We start from the raw sequence: 24,615 nt of genomic DNA on the forward strand, positions 1-24,615 counted from the left end.
TTCATGCATTAAGAATCTGCAGATAAATGAACCACTTGGTGGCAGTGATCACAGTGTGCTGAAGTGGGAGTTACTCAAAGAGGTAACTACCATTAGGGGTAAAGGGAAGGGGTATTGCTTTCATAAAGGCGACTACAATGGACTGAGACAGTATTTAAATTCTATACAGTGGAATCAACTGATGATATTGCCAACAGCAAATTCAAAATGGGAAGCATTCAAAGCACTTATCGTGGAAGCTACTAGGCTTTACATACCAACTAAGAAATATTGTTCAAGGTTTAGGCCTAAATGGTTGTCAGATGAACTAATGAGGCATATGGCAGAGAAGAAAAATGCATGGGATACATACAAATTAACACGTGACACGGACGCCTATGATAGATACAAGTTGATCTGTAACCAAGTTACAAAGGAGGTTAGGCAGGCGAAGGCAGATTACGAGAGATCCTTGGCAAGGGATGCGAAGAAAAACAGCAAAGAGTTCTTTACTTATGTAAACTCTAGAAGGAAGGGGATGAATCAGATTGGTCCACTTGAGATCGATGGGTCAACTGTTGATGACCCTGCTCGGGTAGCTAACAAACTAAATGAATATTTTGCATCGACATTCACACATGAGGAGTTATTCAGCGAGGGGAATGCCAGAGGTGTATTCAATTCTAGCAGTAAGCTAGAGAATCTTGTAATAACTGAGAGCAAAGTGGAGGAGAAATTGTTGAAGATAAACACAAGAAAGGCACCTGGGGTGGATGGGATCTATCCAGTTATATTAAAAGAGGCAGCAAAGGAGGTAAGCAAACCCTTAGCCATAATTATGAGAGCTTCCTTGGACTCAGGGGAGGTACCCATTGACTGGAGATGTGCAAATGTGACCCCAATTCACAAAGGGGGATCAAAGGCTGACACAAGTAATTATAGACCTGTGAGTTTAACTTCTGTTCCCGGAAAATTAATGGAGGCACTGGTGAAAGAAGCACTGCAGGATCATCTAGACAAGACTTCAGTTATAGCTAGGACACAGCATGGTTTTGTTAAGGGGAAGTCTTGCCTGATCAATTCGGCCCTGGAGGGATTGTGCAAGGCTCAAGGGGTAGAATTTTTTTCAGCCTGGACTGTACTTGTTAACAGGAGAGATTGCTTCTACAGGGATGGGATACACTTAAATAGGAAGGGTGCAAGAATTTTTGCTGATGCTGTCGAGGCAGTGTTAGGTGGGTCGGAAAACTGCTAGTTGGGGGGGATACAAGGACTAATAGATTAACAGTAGCCAGTGGCAGAGGTGGAAGTGATTCTTGCACTGCTTCTATTGAAATGAGCAGAAGTCTGAAAAACAGGATGCAGGATATTTCAGAGACTGCTGGTAGTCATTGCGGTACAAGTAAACACATGGGTTGTGTTAGGGTAGCTAAGAATAGAAACAGGTGCATGTATACCTGCGTGTACACCAATGCTAGGAGTTTGGTAAATAAATTTGATGAATTTGAGGTATTGCTCAAAACATCAAAGGCAGATATTGTTGGGATATCAGAGACGTGGTGTCACACAGATATAAGTAATGCGGAACTGGAATTTGGGGAATACAATGTGTATAGAAAGGATAGACAGGACAGGAGGGGAGGAGGGGTTATGCTATTAATTAAGAAACACATAAAGTCCAAGGAAGTGAAGCCAGTCGACATCGATGGACAGGGCAGCGTCGAGTCAGTTTGGTGTGACATAAGCATAGGGAAATCAAAATTGAGAGTAGGAGTGTGCTATAGGCCTAATGACTCTGATGAGTATAATCAGATATTGTACAGGGAAATAGAGTGGGCCAGTAAATCAGAGAGTCTTATAATGGGGGACTTTAATTTCCCAGATATTGACTGGAATTTGTGGGTTGGTCACTCGCACACTAGCAAGGCTTTTGTGGATTTATTGGATGATTGTTTTCTACATCAGCATGTTCGTGAGGCAACGAGAGGGAGCAATACTCTTGATCTGATTATCAGTAGTGATTCCTCATGCATTAAGAACCTGCAGATAAATGAACCACTAGGTGGCAGTGATCACAGTGTGTTGAAGTGGGATTTACTCAAGGAGGTAACTACCATCAGAGGTAAAGGGAAGGGTTTTTGTTTTCGTAAAGGCGACTATGATGGTCTGAGACAGTATTTAAATTCTATACAGTGGGACCAACTGATGATGTTACCAACAGCAAACTCAAAATGGGAAGCATTCAAGGAACTAATCTTGGAGGCTACCAGGCTTTACATACCAACTAAGAAATATTGTTCAAGGTTTAGACCTAAATGGTTGTCAGATGAACTAATGAGACATGTGGCAGAGAAGAAAAATGCATGGGATACATACAAATTAATGGGTGACATGGAAGCCTATGATAGATATAAGTTGGTCTGTAACCAAGTCACAAAGGAGATTAGGCAGGCAAAGGCAGACTATGAAAAATCCTTGGCAAAGGATGCAAAGAAAAACAGAAAACAGTTCTTTACATACTTGAACTCGAAAAGGAAAGGGATGAATCAGATTGGTCCACTGGATATTGATGGTTCAACAGTTGAGGATCCTGCTCAGGTGGCTAACAATCTAAACGAGTATTTTGCATCTACATTCACGCATGAGGAGTTATTCAGGAAGGAGAATGATGTAGGTAAAGTAAACATTGGCAGTGAGCTGGATGTTTTTGTAATAACTGAGAGGAAAGTGGAGGAGAGATTGTTGGGGATAAACATAAAAAAGGCACCTGGGGTGGATGGGATCTATCCAGTTATATTAAAGGAGGCAGCAAAGGAAGTAAGCAAACCCTTAGCCATAATTATGAGAGCTTCCTTGGACTCAGGGGAGGTACCTATGGACTGGAGATGTGCAAATGTGACCCCAATTCACAAAGGAGGTTCAAAGGCTGACACAAGTAATTATAGACCTGTTAGTTTAACTTCTGTTCCAGGTAAATTAATGGAGGCACTGGTTAAAGAAGCACTGCAGGATCATCTAGACAAGAATTCAGTTATAGCTCAGACGCAGCATGGTTTTGTTAAGGGCAGGTCTTGCCTGACCAATTTGATTGGATACTATGATGTAGTCACAAAAGAACTGGATGCAGGGAATAACTTTGATATTATATATTTGGATCTTAGAAAGGCTTTTGATACTGTTGCACATGGAAGACTGCTGCACAAATTGGAGCAGTGTGGCATTGGAGGCAAATTGCTGCTATGGATAAGGGGATGGTTGAGTGGCAGAAGACAGAGAGTGGTAATCAATGGACACTGCTCAACGTGGACTAATGTTATTAGTGGAGTTCCTCAAGGTTCAGTGTTGGGTCCGTTGTTGTTTTCGGTGTTTATGAATGATATTGATGATGGGATATCAAGTTTAATGTCCAAGTTTGCAGATGATACAAAGGTTGGCAGGGTCGTTAAGGACAATACTGACGCTATGCTGCTGCAACAGGATCTGGACAGGTTGAACAGATGGGCTGAGAGGTGGCAAATGAGGTTTAACATCGACAAATGTAAAGTGCTGCATATGGGAAACAGTAACCCCAGAGCAACGTATCAACTCTGCGGTACTACACTGACAGTGGTGGAGAATGAAAAGGACCTGGGGGTAATTGTGCAGGCAGATATGAAGTTCTCTGAGCAGTGCAGACGAGCTGCAAGAGTAGCTCATGGTGTCTTGTCAATGATATACAGGAATTTTTCTAGCAGGGATAAGGAGGTGATTATTCCATTGTATAAGGCAATGGTAAGGCCACATCTTGAGTACTGTATACAGGTCTGGAGGCCTCATTTCAAGAAGGATGTAGAGCTGCTGGAACGGGTACAGAGAAGGGCAACAAGATTAGTAAATGGAACAAAGGGTTGCTCTTACGAAGAAAGGCTTAAGTTTTGCAAATTACAGAGTCTGGAGACTAGGCACCGGCGAGGTGATCTGATAGAGGTGTATAAGGCTTTGAATGGTTTGAGCATGCTCAATGCCAATGGGATTCTTCATCTTTCTCAGAATAATCACCTCAGAGGGCATAAATTCAAATTGAGGAAGGACGGATGTCGGATAGATGTGCGGAAATTTGCCTTTGGCCAGCGGGTGGTTGGTTGGTGGAACCGACTTCCATCACTGGTTGTTGAAGTTGATAGCCTAAACAAATTTAAAGCTCAACTGGACAGGTATTTCGAACGAACGGAGGGGTGAAATGGGAGTGGGTTTTTTTTTTTTTTTTTTTTTGTTTTTTTTGGCTGATGCTGAATAAGCTTGCTTTCTTGCATCATATGCCTCTGCTAATGCTAATGCTAATGCTAATTTGATTGGATACTATGATGCAGTCACAAAAGAACTGGATGCAGGGAATAACTTTGATATTATATACTTGGATCTTAGAAAGGCTTTTGATACTGTTGCACATGGAAGACTGCTGCACAAATTGGAGCAGTGTGGCATTGGAGGCAAGTTGCTGCTATGGATAAAGGGGTGGTTGAGGGGGAGAAGACAGAGAGTGGTAATCAATGGACACTGCTCATCGTGGACTAATGTTATTAGTGGAGTCCCTCAGGGTTCAGTATTGGGGCCTTTATTGTTTTCTGTATTTATAAATGATATTGATGATGGTATATCAGGCTTAATGTCCAAGTTTGCAGACGATACGAAGGTTGGCAGGGTTGTCAAGGACACTACTGACACTATGCTGCTGCAACAGGATTTGGAAAGGTTGAGCAGATGGGCTTCGAGGTGGCAAATGAAGTTTAACATTGACAAATGTAAAGTACTACATATGGGAAACAGCAACCCCAGAGCAGCGTATCAACTCTGTGGTACTACACTGACAGTGGTAGAGAATGAAAGGGACCTGGGGGTGGTGGTGCAGGCAGATATGAAGTTCTCTGAGCAGTGCAGACGAGCTGCAAGAGTAGCTCATGGTGTATTGTCAATGATATATAGGAATTTTTCTAGCAGGGATAAGGAGGTGATTATTCCCTTGTATAAGGCAATGGTCAGGCCACACCTAGAGTACTGTATACAGGCCTGGAGGCCTCATTTCAGGAAGGATGTAGAGCTGCTGGAAAGAGTACCGAGGAGGGCAACTAGATTGGTGAATGGGACAAAGGGGTTCTCTTACGAAGAAAGGCTTAAGTTTTGCAAATTACAGTGTCTGGAAACTAGGCACCAGCAGGGTGATCTGATAGAGGTGTACAAAGCCTTGAATGGTTTGAGCATGCTCAATGCTGATGGGATTCTTCCTCTAGCTCAGAAAAATCACCTGAGGGGGCATAAATTCAAATTGAGGAAAGACAGATGTAGGATAGATGTGCGGAAATTTGCCTTTAGCCAGCGGGTGGTTGGTGGGTGGAACAGACTTCCATCCCTTGTCGTGGAAGTTGATAGCCTAAATAAGTTTAAGGCTCAGCTGGACAGGTATTTCGAACGAACAGAGGGGTGAAGTGGAAGTGGTTATTTTTATTTATTTATGTTACTTTTTTTTTTTTTTTTTTTTTTTTTGGCTGATGCTGCATAAGCTTGCTTTCTTGCATCAAATGCCTCTACTAATGCTAATGCTAATGCTAACATATAGAAAACTGTTCCAACAATCAACCACTCACTGGCTGAAGGCAAACTTCCTCACATCTATCCTGCTACCTTCCTCAACTTAAATGTATGTCCCCTCTGTGTGAATGGCATTCTTAATCAGGAAGAGGAAGAATGTCATTCACATTCAGCTTACTCAATCCATTCAAGGCCTTAAACACCTCAATCAGATCACCCCACAGGTGCCTAATCTCCAAAAACTGCAATTTGCAGAACTGAAGCCTTTCTAGATAAGAGCATCCTTCTGTTCCCTTCACCAATTTGGTTGCCCTTTTCTACACCTGTTCCAGCATATCAACATTCTTCCTAAAGCAAGGCCTCCAGACCAGTACACAATACTCGAGATGAGGCATAACCATTGCATTGTTCAAAAGGGATAATCAAGTCCTTATTCCTGCTAGTAAAGTTGTATATCATTGACAAAACCTGATGACCTGTTATGGCAGCATGTCTGTACTGCTCAGAGAATTTCATATCTGACTGCACAATTATCCCAGGCCTTTTCCGTTTTCCACTACTCTGAATGTAGTACCACATAGTTGGTATATTAATCTGGGATTACTGCTACCCATGTGCAGTACCATGCATTTTTGTCAATGTTAAACTTCGACTGCCATTTCTCAGCCCATCAACCCAATTTTCCTAGATCCTGTTTCAGTAGCTAACCCTGATGACCACGTCAACCACCCTGCCAACAATTGTATCATCTGCAGACTTTGACATTAAACCTGATATACCTTCATCAATATCATTAATAAATATTGAAAACAAACAACAAGCCCAGCACTGCACCCTGGATCAAAAATTCTTACCTGGGAAAACGTAGTGGCCTCATACCAGTGTTTATGGCCAAAATCACACCAGTGTGTATCTTTTCATTTTTATTTGTGTAGTTAATATTTCATACCCTTAGGTCATTTTCCCTTCTAAGAAGTTTTCCCGCATTCTAAACCTCCAGTCCTTTTGAAAACTTCTTATCCAGGTTCTACTGTATATGATGTCAACATTACTTTTTTTGCATCCAGTTCCTTGGTCATTGCATCATAATAACCTATCAGATTGGTTAGACAAGGCCGCCCCTTAACAAATGCATGATGTGACTGCAGTATAATTGCATTTCTGTGCCAGATGGTCCTGCATTACTTCTTTAACTCTTCGGTAGGATACAAAAAGTGATTACAAATGGCCACTGCTCTCCTTACACTAATGTGATATGCAATGTACCACAGGTGTATTAGTCCCCCTTAACTGCTTTTAATATTAATTAATCTAGTGACTGAAAGTTTTATGTCTAAGTTGTGATGATTCAAATCAGTAAACTTAGACATCAGATGGGCACAGTGGTTAATGACAGTGATCAGGATGTGCTACTTAAAGAAGGTCTAGATAAACTAAATGGACGGGCTGAAAGTGCAACTGAACTTTAATGTTAACAAATACAAGGTTATTATACTCAAAATTTTAATATGCTAAAATTTTTTGATTTTGTATTGTACTGCAGGAAAATTTAAGCATAATACCATGGAGGGGGAGAGGGAGGGGTGCAGTCTTGATAAAGTTTAATGAATTATTTTTCATGTATTGTCTGTTTTCGTTTCCAAAGCTGGTAGTCAATAAACACTACAGAAGCAACCTTCAATTTTACAAATGATTCCTTCTGTAAATTTTGAGTAAGAAATATAAATATACCATATCAAATGCTGTCTCAGTACCTATGTAAATAATTTCCATTTTCTTTCCCTCACAAATAGCATAGTGAATAGTTTCAGACATAAAAAACGTGTTGATGTCAATTTGTTCAAGTCAAGCTGCCCTTTAAAGAGGGCCTTGAGAAAAATTGAGAAAAGCCTTGAAAAAAATTAGTTTCTGGAGATTCTTTGATACAAAAAAGAAAACACAAAATGAGATTAGACAGAGATGTGACAGAATATTGCAGAGAATAATGCAAGCCAGACTGGAATGACTACTTTAAAAATTGTATATGTAATATATGTGGTATTCTTTTTAAATCTCTTGAAATTGTACTATATATTTGTCTGTATGATGGTTGGCTAATGATTTTGGCACATTGACTGCTTTTCTCACAGGATTCAAGCTCACATGTTATGTCATTTTATATAGCTGCTTGTGAATTAGGTATGTACATGGACCAATGTGAAAAGAAATCTGAACCCTACACACTGAAAAAAAAAAAAACTTGCTTGAAGATCTCATGACTAAAGAAGTCTTTAACAATTCCTCCTCTCTAATGGGATTCAAACCCAGATCTCTCAAAACAAGTGGAAAAAATCAGAATAATATGAGTTCACCACTTTTCACTCATTTTGGAGCACTATGCAGAAGTATTATAAAAAACAAGAAACAGTTACTTACCGTGAGCAATTTTTAAAGTGACTCAAATAATTGTCTTGCTGCAATCTGGTTAAATTGTTCTGATAAAATGCAAAGATACTCTGAATAGCACAATATGAATTCACTGGAGAAAGTGGAGTTATGCAGATATCCTTAAGTGTCACAGTTCTGTTCTCACTTTGTGTAACCAGAGATTCAATCTGTTCCTGAAGACGGAAGACCTAATAAAGAAGCTTGAAATAAAACTGATGTTCCATATTAAATCGTTAACTAATATAAGATAACAAAAGTAAATGTACAAAAAACAAAATAACTTAATGAAAGTTGATTAAAAAGAAGTAACCCTGTAATTTGAGGTGAACATCTTGCTAATGGTGAAAACCACTAGTAAGATGCACCATATCCTGAGACATGAAATTTTACAAGAACATTGAGAACATGTATGCAGGGGTTCCATGATTAGAGGGTAGCAATGGCATGCAGTGTTACCACTGCTTAACATCACATCACATCACATCACATCACATCACACCTGTCTAATGATTATTCTGCATAGATGCATTTCAATGTGTGGCTTAAAGGAAATTGCACTTGTACACAATGCAATTCCTTTCACCTTCCAGGATTCACTATACAGAGTAGATGATGGGCACAACAAAAGCAATGCACATCTTGTCTGATATAAGCATTTTACCTCCCCCATAATTTCTTTGAGCTCTAGGATTGGTGGCTGCTGCCATGGTCCAAAATATTTCAAGCAAAACAAGGATAAAACCTGCTGGCATGGAAGCCATTCCATCAGAAAGTGCTGGGATGTGGAAGAAGGATAATGATGTCAGTGCATATCACCAATCATGGTGTACATTATAGTCCTGCGGTGCAACCCAAAATCCCGACAGCCAGATTCCTGGTGGCCAAAATCCCGACAAGCACTCAACATACCGATTGTATTTTAAAAAAAAAACAAAGTTAGAGTCTATATCTCAGAAACTGTTTCTGCAATAAAAATGTTTTTCATGTAATCAAAACGGCCACTAAAAATATTAAAATTTTATTTGAACACATGGAACATGTACATTGCAGTTATGCAAACAGTATATGATAATGTTAATAATTTATTCATTGTTTGATCATGTCATATATGACACAGATTATGTCATATTGAAATAAACACATACTTTTATATATATAAAAGTGTGTGTTGTTTATTCCACATTACTGACAATAATCATAGTTTAATGATATCAAAATCATAGATTCAAATTTGCAAAAAATCATACAAATTATAATCAAATGTTTAAGTATTATAATAATCTTAATATACTTAAATAATCTTAATAATAATATTTAAATAATCTTAAGTAGAGGCAGTTCCTGCTTTATGAGTTTTCGCTTCACGAGTTCCCAGGTTTACAAGTTTTTTTTTTTTTCCCCAAGTATCAACAAAATCGAAAATATGAACATTAATTGCAAAAAATGAATGTTAAACATTCATAAATACCGAATTTAAAACCACACTCATAGCTATACAATACAATACAGTGTACCCCCACTTTACGATATTAATCCGTTCCAGAGACACCATCGTATTGTGAAAATATCATAATGTGAACCCAATAAAACCTTGCTTTTTGGTAATTCGTTCCACAACCTCGAAAGTTGAAATTTTTGCTATATAACTCTCTGAAAGGTCGTTTTTATGGTGTAAATTGTATTAGTTGTCAATTCAAATCATTAGAATGCACTACACATTCATCATTACCATATGTTCCGTTATAAGAATCAATTTTGAATGCCTTTGTGATATTTTTCTAAAACACATTTCTGGAGGTCACTACCATAAAACAATAAAAACAATTTGCACTCTCCAGTTTATTGGGCTTTTCTGTTAGTGCATCTAATTATAAACAGGTAGTAAACTCGGTCTTCTTGTATTTGCAATAACCCCGATAACTGGAACTGTGCAGTTTTTTATGTTATTATGGTGAAATGTGTTTTCCCCTTTACTGAAATCTTCAATCGCATAAAAAACATAAATAAATTTTCAGAATCTTCTCTTCATTCTTTTTTTTAAGCTTCGTGAACTTGTTACTCTGTGCAAATCGTGTTAGTTGCAATTTGTGTTCCATTAAAAAATGCTTATGCATGCTATTTAAATTTATAAAGAAAAGAGAAGATTATCTTGGAAATAAATGCCTCTTGAAGCATTTCTGAAGAAGTGACTCCTTGTGCAACAAACCAACAACAAGTGCCAACCCAACAATGACCGATCAACGAGTGTGCATTTACTCGATGATGATGAAGAATAAACATTCTTTAACATTTGTAAGTCATAAATAATTTCTTTATTATTATAATTTGCTTGATTTTACAGGCTACGTTTTCATTTCTTCGGATAAATCAATCATTGTTTAAACAAACTAACAAACTAATTATGAGAAAAACTTCACGCTTTACGAGCGTGCGCTAGGAACAAATTATCTTGTAAAGTCGGGAACTACCTGTATTATAATAATAAGAAGAAAATGGGATATTTTTTCCTGGGGATATTAATCGTGGAAATAATCTTAAGTATGTATATATAATATATAAGATATTATAATATATAATATTATGATAAGTATTATAATATAATACTTATTACTTATTATAATATAATACTTATTACTTATTATAATTATTAAATATTATAATATATAAGTAATAATAAGAAGAAAATGGGATATTTTTTTCCTGTTACCCCTTTCAAACTATCCTGACAACGCCCATGATCATGCCTAATGTACTTGTCCAAGAAATTCGTTAAAGTACAGCTAATAACAAATAAATAAATACCTGTATAATTACAGTTTTAGTTATGCTAATGATATTTATGACAAATGTTATGCAACTGTCAAAATACATTACTCCAAATTTTCATATTCTGAAAGTATTCTTATTTCAACTTTTTTATCTTTAGCATTTCAATGCTATACCTATAATTATTGCTCAAACACCCTACACAAATACCAAAATTCAACTTGAAAAATTACCAATTAAATGCAATATAATATAATAAAGTAAAATTAATTAAGTCGTTTTTATTTGCTGATCGTATTTTAAAACTGTTTTTGTAACAGAAAATATGATCTTCAAATTGAAAGAGGTATTTGTCGTGAAAATTTTTGTTATATTTTGTATTCTTTCTATTCAAAATTAATCTAATAAGGTAAATTTTTACTTGCTAAAAAACTTCTTCTTCTTCCCACGTTCATATGGGATCGGCATTCCCTTCCTTAATTCTCTTCCTCCATTCCTTTCTAACCAGGGCTTCCTCTCTCTTTCAAATCCTCTGCCACCTTGTCCTTCCATCTCAGCTTAGGTCTCCCGCTCTTCCCTATCACCTCCAGCTTTTCACACCTCTTCCCTACATACTCCTCACTTCTTCGTTCCACATGACCAAGCCACTTCAACCTAGATTCCTGTGTTTTTTTACTCAGAGGCCCCACCTTAACCGTACCTCTAATGTAGTCATTTCTTAACCTGTCCTTCCTCGTCACACCACACATCCATCTTAGCATCCTCATCTCCGCCACTTCCATCTTCTTTTCCTGGGCCCTTGTAATTGCCCATGTCTCAGCACCGTATATCAATGTGGGTCTAACCACAGTTTTATACACTCTTCCCTTCATTCTACAATTAACTTTCTTAATCACACAGCACCCCACTCATCTTTTTCCAGTTCAGCCATCCACATTGCACTCTGTGCTGTATTTCTGCACTCAATCCTCCATCCCTCTCAACATTCGATCCCAGATACTTAAATTTCGAAACAGATGGTAGCTTTTCCTCCTGAAGTTTTATAGAACTCTCAACTTCTCCATTCAATACCATATATTCTGTCTTTGTTCGACTTATCCTCATGCCTCTATCTTCCAACGCTTTCCTCCATTCCTCCAATTTCTTCTCTGCCTTTCCTTGGGATGATTCGCACAGTACAATATCATCCACGAACAGCATACTCCATGGTACTCTACTCTTCACTTCTCTCACCAACACATCCATTACCAGATTACTTGCTAAAAAACTAATAAATATATAGAATTATATTTATATATTTTTACAATATAATAGACACTGTCAGGATTCTGGCTGTTGGGATTTTGGGCCAGACCCATAGTGCTGATATTGTTCTTCCTAGACAGAGTAGTCAATGGACCATTAGCGGAGAAATCACATTAAAAAAAAAAAAATTGCCCCACATATCACAGTATTTAATCAGCTTAATTACATTTATTTATCCCAAAACTTTAGTTTCATGTAGTGGTTGCCCAACAGTCTTGTGGAAGTTGTTCTAACTAAATGATGCAGCTATGCTTACTGACATCTCTGCTAATGTGAAGTGGCTATTATTGGACTACTAGTCATTGGAATGCAAATTGTTCCTGGAACTACAAGGCAAAATAAATATATTTTGCTGGATCAATAGGTTCTAGAGCCTGGACATGCCTGAAGTGTTATGGAAGTATAAGCAGGGCAGTGCAAAAAATGTTATATAGCAGAAACTTTCATTTTCCATTTATTTATACACACAATTTTATCTACATTCTCATGATATTATATATATTCATTAATTTACAAACAAGATTATATATAGTTTTAAACACATTATCCTATATATATATATATATATATATATCCATTCTATATAATAGTAATCAAGGTGTGTGTTCTTGTATCGCAATGTATGTGTGTGTGTGTGTGTGTGTGTGTTCTTGTATTGGCGTGGCTCCTAGGAAATAGCCCATTTCCACCTTTGTATTCTGTTATGGTTCAGAAACTCTGCATGACGGACCAGAAAAAGTGTAAGTGTGTAAATATTAATATATGTTGTATTGTTTGTGTCAGGCCATGTTGCCACCAGGGTGCAGCTACGGGCAGCTGCTGACTAGTGCCCATCCCTAGCACCAGACCTGGATCAACTGTCATTCTGTACCATTGTAATTACCACCAAAAATCTTGCACCCACCAGAGGTAGTGCAATACTGGCATGTGCCATGTAGTAGGAACTGGCCAACATCAAAAGCACCCACAACTGCATCTTTAATGACCTCTTTCTGTAAAGAAGAGAGAATTTTCACTATTGTAGTCACTGGCCATATTGTTCCTTTCAATGTTCCTTGTGCAGTAATGTTGTCTAAGTTTGAAGCCAGGTATTATATAATTTAGAGGTAAAAATGGGTTTACAGAACAATTCATGTTAGAAAATTAAAGAATTCAGTGAGGTTACACTCATTCCCCATTATATGCTATTGTGCTGAAGGCTCCTGTAGATAGGGCATGAACTTAACAACCTAACATCAACTTTTTCTGAAGAAAATGTTCCAAAAACTGTCACTGGCTTATGAGAATAATATTTCTATATACAATCATGAATAACAGATTATCATGAATAACATTTCTATATACAATCTTATCTAAATGAAACACCATCTGCATAATCCCAACAACAGGATGCTCAAGTACTCCAATGAAAGAGAGGCAGATTAATTTTATCCATCATTTTGAAACAAGATGACCATCATTTGATTTAAGTGCACTTGTTTGTAATTTTTTTTACAGTTCGATCCACACCAAATTGACAAAACTTTGTGGGTGGAGGGAGTATCCCTGATGTGGATACTTCTATTTTGACATATCTTGAAACAAGCTGCCACTTGAAATTCAGATGTAATCTGCTTGAAAGTCTTGTTTACAGTATAGCTGAAACAAAATTTACAATACTAATATTGTTAATTTTCATTAATTATCTGATAAACTGGAAACTATTAATCCAGAACCTAATTCATTATGAGAAATTGTGGTTTCTGAATTGATGTTATCCGCCAGTTTTCACCACAAAAATCAATGAAACATAAAATACTAGGACTCTCAGAAGCAAAACTAAACCATTTTTTAATGATATATTTGGCATTAATAAAATGACAAAAGCAAACATCCCAATGCTAATCAAAAACTTCTCTCCAATCATACAAAAAGTAATAAACATGATGATACACTGAAACTAATTTTTTCACTAGTGACAAAAAGTAAAAGTATAAAATAAAATACAATTTACAGAAACTTACTAAGAATAGAAACAGAAAATATATGTAGATAAATGTTGAAAGTGATAAAAGTACAAAAAAAAATAAGAACAAAGACAAAATATACATTAAGAAGCTTTTGGAGCAATGTGCCCCTTTTTCCTGGGGATATTAATCGGGGAAATAATCTTATGTTATGTATATATAATACAGGCATACCTCGGTTAACGTTACCTCTGATAACGAAGCTTCAATATAACAAAGTCCGCAATTTCAAGCCCCATTTAACATTAAAAAAAATATTCCAATTTAAGGCCAACGCCCGACAATCATCTGATTGGTGACTGACGGCGACTCATTACATACTCCCGAGTGCTCCCGAGCTGCGGGCGTGTCTGTTATGACAGTTTTGCACATCATTCGCCTAATTTAGTTGCTGTTTACACTTCATAGGGTGTGTTTCAGTGTGGTGCATTGCAATGATCCGTATCTGTCAGTTTTCTTGGTATGCCAAATTGTGATTTTTAACTGTCCTCCATTTCCTTTACATGATTGACGTTGTTTCAGTGTGGCGCATTGCAATAATCGACGTAGGTTCTTTGATAGCATTACATAACGTAGATTTTGTAAATTTTAATAGAAATATTTTTGTTTTAGTTAATTAAAATGTCAGAATCAAAGAAAAGAAAAGCAATTTTCTTTGGAAACTAAACTAAATATCGTACGACGTGTTGAAAGCAGCGAAAGAAAATCCGATGTGGCACATTCTTTAGGATTAGCGCAATCAACTTTAACAACCATACTAAGTCAATCAGAAAAAATAAAACAGTCTGCTCAGAATTGTACAGATGTTACAACGGCAAAATTAACTCGCTTAAGGAATCCAATTTTAGAAAAAATGGAAAAAATGTTAAGTTTGTGGATAGATGATATGTCACAATGTCATATGCCTTTAAGTCAAATGGTGATTCAAGAAAAAGCATTATTTTTGTTTAATCACCTGAAATCTAAACAAACTGAAGAAATTACGGAAACCTTTGGGGCTTCTCGTGGTTGGTTCAAGAAATTCAAAAAACGGGCCAGGATTCATAGTGTAAAATGAACAGGAGAAGCTGCAAGTGCAGATGTTGAAGCTGCAAATAAGTTTCCAGAAAAACTAAAGAAAATAATTGAACGTGAAAATTTTCCACCAAATTTGGTGTTCAATGTTGACGAAAGCGGTTTGTTCTGGAAACGGCTACCAACAAAAAGCTTCATTTCTATTGAAGAAAAATCAGCTGCTGGGTTCAAAGCAGCCAAAGACCGTTTAACATTACTCTTTGGATCAAATGCCTCTGGCGATTATAAATTAAAATTGTTATTAGTTTACCATTCAGAAAATCCGAAGGCGTTAAAAGATAACATAAAAATGAATTTATCTGTAATATGGAAAGCAAATAGAAAAGCGTAGGTTACCAAGGAGTTATTTACTGATTGGTTTGTTAACCACTTTTGTCCTGAAGTAAAACAGTATTGTCAAAAAAACAACTTTGAAGAAAAGCTCTTTTGTTGTTAGACAATGCTCCGGGACATCCTACTGATCTTAACATGTTGGACACATGCATTCCTGTCAAAGTTGTGTTTCTTCCAGCAAACACAACTTCCCTGATTCAACCATTGGATCAGGGAGTAATAGCATCATTTAAAGCTTATTATCTGCGTCGAACATTAAACAATTTAACTAAACTAGAGGATAAAGAGGAAATGACAGTTAAAACTTTTTGGAAAAACTACACCATTAAAAATGCAATTGAAAACATTGATAGTTCTTGGAAAGAAGTCACTAAGAAATGCTTAAATGGAGTTTGGCACAAAATATGGCCAGAAGTTGTACTAGAAGAAGAAAATAACATCCAAGAAATTAGAAATGAAGTTATCCAGATGGCTCAATCAATAGGTTTCGAAAATGTCGATGAAGAGGATGTTAGAAATTTATTGAATGCAGAAGATGATGGTTTTTCAGTGGAAGATTTAGAAAACCTTGTTAGCAACGAAGACAAAGATAATGAAGACGAAGTTAAAGAAGTTCCTGCCGAAAAAGTGTTAGCAGCCAAAGATTTAAAAAGGTGCTTAAATGATATTGAAAACGTTTTAAATTTTTTTAGTGAAAATGATCCTGATTTAGGAAGTGTTATTGTTAAGCGATCAGTGTTAAATGCAATAACTCCGTATAGGCAATTGTTAAATGAAAGAGAAAAAAAGCATAAAAAATCAACTTTAGACTAATATTTTAAAATGTGATTTCACTTTGTATGTAAGTTGACTGTTTATTTAATAAAACTATTCTTTGTTCGAAAAAAAAGCTTTTCATTTTCTTTATGTAGGAACGTATCCCTATTCTGGCCATAGTATTTTTACCTCTGAAAACGAAATTTCGCTTAACGAAGTAATTTCGTGGAACGCATCCTATTCGTTATTCGAGGTATGCCTGTATATAAGATGTATAATATATAAGATATTATAATATATAATATTATGATAAGTATTATAATATAATACTTATTACTTATTATAATTATTAAATATTATAATATATAAGTAATAATAAGAAGAAAATGGGATATTTTTTTCCTGTTACCCCTTTCAAATGGGTGGCAGTGGTACATAAGGCGGTCCCAGGTTTCCTGCAATCCAAAGTTACACAGAGGGTAAATAAATAAGTTTTTATTGTGAAGTACAGAAATACAACACAATATCCCATCACGGCAATGAGTGCCAGGGGTTCACACGTAGGAGCTTGAGGAAAACAGATTACAAAATACAGCATACAAATACAAAAGCAGCATGCAAAAACAAAAAAACAGAATACAGCTTAGTAATGAACATTAAGGATTAAGGAGTAAAAGTAACAGAAGAGTGATAAATATCAGTTTGATTTATGTTCACAGAGGCTGGTGATAGATAATGGGAGCATCACAATCCTCTTTTAGAAGGTCAGGGATCATGGGTGAAGAAGATCTTCATAAAGTTAAATCCTATCTTTCTTGTTCTTTATCAAGCTATCAAAGTCAGCATATATACAGTTTAAGGTAAAAGTGTAAAGTGAAGTGTTTATTGTCTAATGGCCCCAGGGGTTTTCCCCCCATCTCCACATTGTGTTCTCTGTTTATGTAGCACAGAACTCTGTGAAGGCCAGAGATTTTCAAAAGTGTAATGTGTATGTTAGTGTCATGTTATGTTGTTCCTCTGACCTTTTAGCCGTTGGACCCTCCATTGCCCACACTCTGCCTTGGAGAGGCAGGTCAGGCATAGAGGGATCGCATTAGTAATTTGGCAGGCCCTGCCACCTAGTTTCCGACAATTTCAGTGGCAACAGCCTAAAAAAAAAAAAAAAAATGCAGTAAGTTAGAATTGGGATAAAGACTGAAGAAGGGGGAGGGGAACAGATAAATATGGGGATGATAGGGAAGGCAACCCCAAAAGGTAAGGTGGGGGACAAGCCTCACCAGATATAGAGAGGGGGGAAAGGAGGGGACAGGAGATCATCCTCTCTCCCCTGCCAAGGGAGTGGGATTAAAAGTGAGCCAGACTAGAGCACCCAGCTCAGATTGCCAATGACGAACATCAAGTCCGGTGACGAGTCTATTTCTGATGATAGGAGGTACATTAGAAGGCTGGCTCTTGATGTTTAGCATCCTCCAAATTTGTTGTCATTGAGTTAAAGTCCAGTTGTGACAAGGCTGTTAACATTGTCATTCCTGGGATGTATATCCCGTCCAAGGAAGTTAGTCACAGTTGGTTGTTTGGGTAGGTCACCACATGGAAGGAGTTGTATGCCACTATACCTGCGATGGTTTATGGTTGAGGTAAAGTTCATTTCCTGGCGAAAAGGTCTTGGGCAAACTTTGAAAAGGCACAGTAGAGTTTCTTGTGTTCCAGAAGATGGTTTTCTTGATCCTGCAGAAGATAATGAATCTGTGTAATGAGAATGTGTCGGAGATCTGTAAAGTGCGCAGTGGCAGTGGTACATAAGGCGGTCCCAGGTTTCGTGTGATCCAAAGTTACACAGAGGGTTGTCTGTTATGATTAAAGAGGCCTGTGCGCTCTGGATTCATTATGAAACTAAAATTACTGTAACACAGAGCAAAAACGGACACGAAAATAGATTTTGACAAGTTTAATAATGGGAAATATACATATATTAGATTAGATACATACAAACAAAAAAAAGCTTTCAGTTGTTTTGTCAACCTTCCTCAGTTAAACTGACAGTTAAGAATGGAGCATGAGGGCGTGTACTGCCAATCTTGTACGTGAAGTGCGTGATTAATTGTTGGATGTTGAAGCCCGTGGCTGTGATGCATGTGGACGTTGCCAGCGTTTCTCTGTTATATGGAAAGAAGTTTTGCACGAATGGAACCGTGCCTCGTGAGAAGGAAGATGGTTTGTGGGCCCAGAGAGAACCATGTCAGGCATTTGGGATAAACTGTTTGGACTTCTGCAAAAAATTTTTGGGTTATGGCCTCCTTTGTAGACTCCACCTACCTAGTCTGCCAGACCTGTTAAATGGGTGATAAGTCTCTTTTCTTCTGCAGTCCTATTGTTGAGTGAATCAGAGGTGACGTCTAGTATTGTGTCCGATTTTCCTTCAGAGAGTTGACAGAGTAGACCTGTGTGGATAATTTCTAGGTCTAAAGGTAGTACACCTGCTAGGACTTGCAGGGCATGGGTTGAGACTGTGCGACAAGCTGCTCTTGTTATTGTCAGGAGAATAGAGTGCTGGATGGTTTCTAGCTTTCAGCAATTGACGATGGTCTGTGTCTTTGCGAACCATACCCTGGAGGCGTAAGTGATGGCAGGGATGAAAATTGCCTTATAGAAGAGCACTTTTTGAGGCCCAGTCCCACAGGGTCACCCTGGCCACTAGGGTAGTGCAGTTTGTCATCTTCTTAAGTAGGTTGACAAGATGTGGAAGGAGAGATAGATTTCTGCCGATGACAACTCCAAGGTATTTCATTTGAGCTTGCAGTTTTATAGTAGCGCCGTGGATCTTTATCTGCGGTGGTCTGGTTGGTGCTAGTATGCCCCTCAGCATGACAGAGCAGGTCTTAGCAAGTGAGATGTTCAGTTGGTTGTGAGTAGCCCATTCTTGTAGCACTGTCAGCATGCAGTTTGCATAGGTCTCTAAGAGAGCCCTGGAATCTGCCCCTAGCATCAAACTCAGGTCATCCACGTACGCTTGTGATTGAATTTCTCCAAGGTCGATGTTCAAGAAATCATCCAGGACATAATTCCAGAGTAAGTGCCCTAGAACGAAAACCCTACGGACAGCCTTGGTATATATATGTCTTGACACGTGACTGTAGGGGGGGGAGTCTTGACTGTGATGTGTCTATCTGAAAGATAGCTGCTGATGCAGTTATATAGGTTCTCCGGGACCTTGGCTTGTCTGAGTCGACCCAGGACACTCGGCCACCATAAGGCGTCGAATGCCCCAGCAAATTCCGCAGATATTGCCAAGAAGTATTTGTTGTTATTGTTGTTATTTGGTTTTTAGGAGCATTAGCAACTAACACCATATTGCTTCGGAGATATGCGGTGGTCGTTCCCTGACCTTTCCGCATCCTCCGTATTTGGTGGTCATGGGCTCAAACCCAGGTCTAATCAAGAAGCATGTGCTACGCACTGCTGCTCCTGCCCACCTGGCTATGGAGGTGCCCCAAGAAGTATTTATTGTTGCAGTTTGTGGCTATGGCTATTATGTTTCCCAGTGCATCAACAAGTGCAAAGTGTGTTAGTTGTCTGACGGCACCAGGGGTTTCCCCCATCTCCACGTTGTGTACTCTGTTCGTGTAGCACAGAACTCTGTGAAGGCCAGAGATTTAAAAGTGTGTGGGGAGTGGATGGATGGGTAGTGTTGTGTACCGTTGTTCTTCTGACCATTTAGCTGTTCGGACCCACTGTTACCATGCTTGGCCCTGGGGAGGCAGGTCAGGTACCCAGTAGATTTTTGTACTCTGGCAGACCCTGCCACCTAGTTTCCAAAGATTTCAGTGGCAAGGGCCTATGTAAAAAAAATAAATAAATAAAAATAAAAAATAATAAAAAAATAAAAAAATAATAAATAATAAATAAAAAAAAATAATAATAAATAAAATAAATAAAAAAGGGGATTAATGCTAGAATATATATTTTTTTCTTTTTTGGTAGTTATTGGCGCATCGGCTTCTGTGGCCATAGTGCACCTCCCAAGGTTTTTTGCAGTACTTTGATCCAAGCCCGAGGAGGGATTCGAACCCGCAACCTTTGGGTTGCCAGGCGGGCGCTTTACCCACCCGGCTAGCCCGGTCGGCCGCTAGAATATAAAAGGCCAAAAGTAATGTAAGCATGGTTTAAATTTGGACGTTATTAATTGATAAGTTGTGTGGGGGTGCACACTGCGAGATAGACAGAGTAGGGGGGGATCTGAAGGCTGGGGGAAAAGACAGAGGTATGGGGATGATAGAGAAGGTGACCCCAGAGAGTCAGTGAGGTAGGCCCAGGCCTCACCAGGTGGAATAAAGGGGTACCGGTGGGGAGACAAGAACCAATCTCCTTCCCTGGCCGCGAAGGAGAGCAAAAAAAAAAAAAACAGGCTAGAGTGCTCGGTTTGATTGCCAATGTGACTTGTGGCAGAAAAGCTGCTGGTGTCTCCAGTGTCTGAGTTTTGGGGTCTTCAGCGGGATCAGGTACTGGTTGATCTTGCTGGAGATTCAGTTGCAGATATCAGCCCAATGAAACTTGGATGAAGGAAGTGAATTTCAGTTCAACTGAGCTCCAATGAGGTCGGCAGTTGATGCTACTGGAGAGGGGTGCCCAGAATCTGTCTCAAGTTATTGCTCTTGGTGGTTTAGGCTCCTTAATGTTCTTCATCTGTTGAAGACATCCTGTGCAAAAGTGGTGAAGTATTTATAACTGTCATGGTCATGAATTAGTATATGTTCTTGGTCCTTTGGCAAATTAATAATCTTTGTGATCAGAATAGATCTCAAGTCTTCATAGTCAGGACAGTCATACATTATATGGTGCCAAGATTCGTTAGTGCCACAGTGGCAGCGTGGATCATCTGTGATACCCACAGATGTTACTTTTTCTTGTATTGACCCATGGCCTGTGAGGAGGTACATTATATACAGGCCAGGGAAAAACTAGCTTGGGGCTTTTGGGAACGTGAAAGTTACTTCAGGGATGAATTTCTTTGTAATTGCTCCCTTAGTGGAAATCGTCTATCTGTCCTGCCAGGCTTGCTGCAGGTGAGCGAGAAGGCGCCTTTTCTCTGTCTTGCGATTAATTGCTGGGTTAGTGGTGAATCCAATGGTGGTAGTGGAAATTCCTTTGGACAGATGATACAACATGCCACATCTAATTATTTCAAGATCTAGAAGGAGGACTACAGCAAGGACTTGGAGAGCAGGAGTGCTCACCGTGCAGCAGGCTCTGGTGATAGTAAGTAGTATTGCTCTTTGAATAGTAGCTAATTTCTTCTGATTTGTGACAACAGTTGCCCGATGATACCAGACCCCTGCAGCATGTGAGATGGCTGGAATAAAGACTGCTTTGTAAAACAGGGCTAGGGTACATCGGTTTAGACCCTAGTCCCTGCAGGTGGCCCTTGCCACCAATGCTGTGTAATTTCTTATCTTCTTTTGGATATACTGTAGGTGTGGGAGGAAGGACAGTTTTGAGTCCAGGATTACACCATGGTGTAAACTGGGTGCAGTGCTTGTGGCATTGATCTTAATCTGCGTTGAGCTTATGTTCCCTTTCAGGAGGATGCTGGAAGTTTTCTCAGCCGAGATTGTCAGGTTGTGCTGGGTAGCCCACTCCTGGAGGAGCCAGAGTGCTGGGTTAACAGAAATTTCAAGCTGGGCTCTTGAGCTGGCAGGCACGGAAAGGATCAAATCGTCTACATACATAGGCTTGGGACTTAACATGCCCAAGATCTTGATTTAGGAACTCATCCAGGACCATGTTCCAGAAAGTTGGCCTAGGACCAAGCCCTGTGGGCATTCCCTGTGGATCTTTCTGATCACCCTGGAGTAGAGAGTCTCTACACTGACAGATCTGTCACATAGATAGCTTTTAATGCAGGAGTAGAGATTTTGAGGAATCTGTGCTTGCCTGAGCCTGCCAAGGACGCTTGGCCACCAAAGTAAGTCAAACGCCCCGGCAAAGTCGACTGCAATTACAAGGAAGTATTTTTTCAGGTGTGGATTGAGCAGATGTTATCAGGTTATTTAGTGCGTCTACTGTCGAGCGCCCCTGACGGAATCCATACTGGTTGTTGGCCTGTAGATTTGTGTTTGTATAATACTTGTGAATTCTGAAGATTAGTCTCTCAAGGAGTTTGCTGAGAACAGCTAGGAGGGCGATTGGTCTGTATGATGTTGGTTGTTGTGGTGGTGGTTTATTCGGATTCTTGAGAAGAAGTGGAAGATTAGCTGTCTTCCAATCAAGTGGAAAGGATCCTTTTGCCAGACAGTGGTTGAAAAGGTTCAGCAGTAAGTATGGCTTGTAGTCTGCTACCCTTTTGACAATCTCAGGCTCCAGAAGATCAGGACCTGGGCATTTTCTGTCCTTGAATTTCAATACTGCTCGATGAAGTTCCTCCAGGGTTTCCTATGTGGTGTAGCACTCATTAGCACTCACAGTTGGGCTTGTATTGGCATGAGGTCAGAGACTGGTGGCTGGAAAATGGTACTGAGTATATTATTAATTGACTGCTCCCAGGTAGTGGTTATTGTGCCTTGTGGTGTGAGAGTGGTTGTCAGAACCTCTCCCCTGGGCAGTTTATTGGTGGTAATTTTATATACCCCCCCCCCCAAGGGTCGGTATTCCCAGTCGATGCCACCAGATGCTCCCAAGATGTCCTTTTCCTTTGATGGATTAGAGCTGTATAGGTGTTCCTGGCTATTCTATATTGTTGTCTCAAGATCTCCACCTCTGGCTGCGGCCGTGATCTCCTTGCTCTTTGAAGTGGTGGAGAGCTGATTTTTTCGTTTAAAGGTTGTGGTACAGGAGTTTGTAATGACCCTGGTAACAGTTCTCTGGTGCACTTCTGGATCCAGCAAGTTACAGTCCCCCCCCCCCCCGGGAATTGCATGAAAGAGATGTCCAGAGCTGCTATGAAGTTGTCCCAGTTAAAATAGCATTTTCTATTTTAAATCTGTTCAGTGTGAATTTAGGATTCAATGGTTGCTGTTGGATTCTAAACATTTGGAAGGTTATGGCCCGGTGGTCCGAGGTGGTCCAGGCCTCCTGGACACACCAACCAGAGATGTAGCCAGCCATCTGTCTGTTAGCCAGGGTGATATAAATATTTGATTCCCAGAGAGTAGATGAAAATGTTGGCAAATTGTGTGGCCTATTTAATATGGTAAACTGTGAATTGGAGATAAACTCTTCCAATTACTGTCCACTGCGGGTGCCGCTATGGTCATCAGACCCCGCAAACCAAGCAGGAGAGCGGCAGTTTACATCCGCCCCCCCATGATAATTTTCTCATTGGGAAAAAGGCCACTATGTTTTCCAGATAGTTTATTGTTGGTAGAAAATCCTCTTCAGGTCTGTTATATATAGAGACCACATAAAAGGTTCCGAGGGGATCTACGACATGCAGGCACACTGCCCAGGATGTGCAGAGGCTTGATATTTTGGTGGTGGTGAGTTCTGACTACAATTGCCGCCCAGGGAGTTTCATTATCTGCTTGGATTATTTTGTATGCAAGTGGGTAACCGCACACCTGCTTGGAATGGGTATAAGGTTCTTGAAGGAATATGATGTCGATATTTTCCTCATTTGCAATTACTTTTAGCTGGTCTGGAACTACCTTGGCCTGCTGTGTATTAAGTTGGATGAATTTGATCTGTTGGGTGTTGAACTGTTTAAGGCCCATAATAGGTTTTACTTTGTTGTGCTCACTTTACGGTTAGATAAACTGGACAACTGTTGTCTCTTATTGATTGATTATGAGGAAGTTTTGAGCTTTTGCGATTTGTGCAGACCAGCTCGCTGGTTTTGTTGGAGCAGTCCTTATACTGATGTCCCTTCTGGGCACAGTGCCCACAGGTTGACTCAGCCTGGGTGCAGGTGTGTGTGGTGGGGCCAAACCTGCAGCAGTTGAAACACTTTGGGACTGCCACATGTTCTTTAAAATGATGGCTGCCCCAGTGTACATATATATATATATTCTCTCTTGGTTTTTTATTGTATTCCAAGCTGGGGGGAGGAGTAACTCCACCACCCAGTTGATATTATTATCTGATTTAGACTTTTTATGAAATTTTGGCTTAATAAGCCCTTCTGGGACCGAGTCAGGGTGAGACGCTTGCAGGTTACGGTAGTATAGTTCCTCAGTGATTTGCATACGTGTGGAGTCCTTGCTAACATCAAATATGACTACTGCGGGGCCTTTTTTCTTCGGCTGTTCTGCAATAAGGCCAAGTGTCAAGATGGCAGGATTTTTTATGATGTCTTCTATTTCTTTTGCTGTTTCAGTTTCGATCAGTACCCCAACGTTTCGGGTCTTCCTGATGGATTTAATTCTTGTAGTTTTAAAGTGTTCCTTCAGTTTATTGAAGACTGTATTCTTCA

At 39.2% G+C, this 24,615-nt stretch overlaps 1 protein-coding gene across 1 annotated transcript in view; it reads right to left on the reverse strand.

The window, feature by feature from the left end:
• Positions 1 to 24,615, reverse strand: part of LOC150084418 (NPC intracellular cholesterol transporter 1-like) — a 594,638-nt gene that overhangs the window by 271,837 nt on the left and 298,186 nt on the right. Inside the window, exon 14 of the mRNA XM_090376055.1 lies at positions 7,960 to 8,159. Within this exon, the coding sequence (XP_090232181.1) occupies positions 7,960 to 8,159 (200 nt within the window). The remainder of the gene's footprint in view (positions 1 to 7,959; positions 8,160 to 24,615) is intronic.

This window comes from Mastigoproctus giganteus, chromosome 6 (genome assembly GCF_048544385.1).
Source record: "Mastigoproctus giganteus isolate SK-2022 chromosome 6, ASM4854438v1, whole genome shotgun sequence".
In the NCBI taxonomy this organism is placed as follows: domain Eukaryota; kingdom Metazoa; phylum Arthropoda; class Arachnida; order Uropygi; family Thelyphonidae; genus Mastigoproctus; species Mastigoproctus giganteus.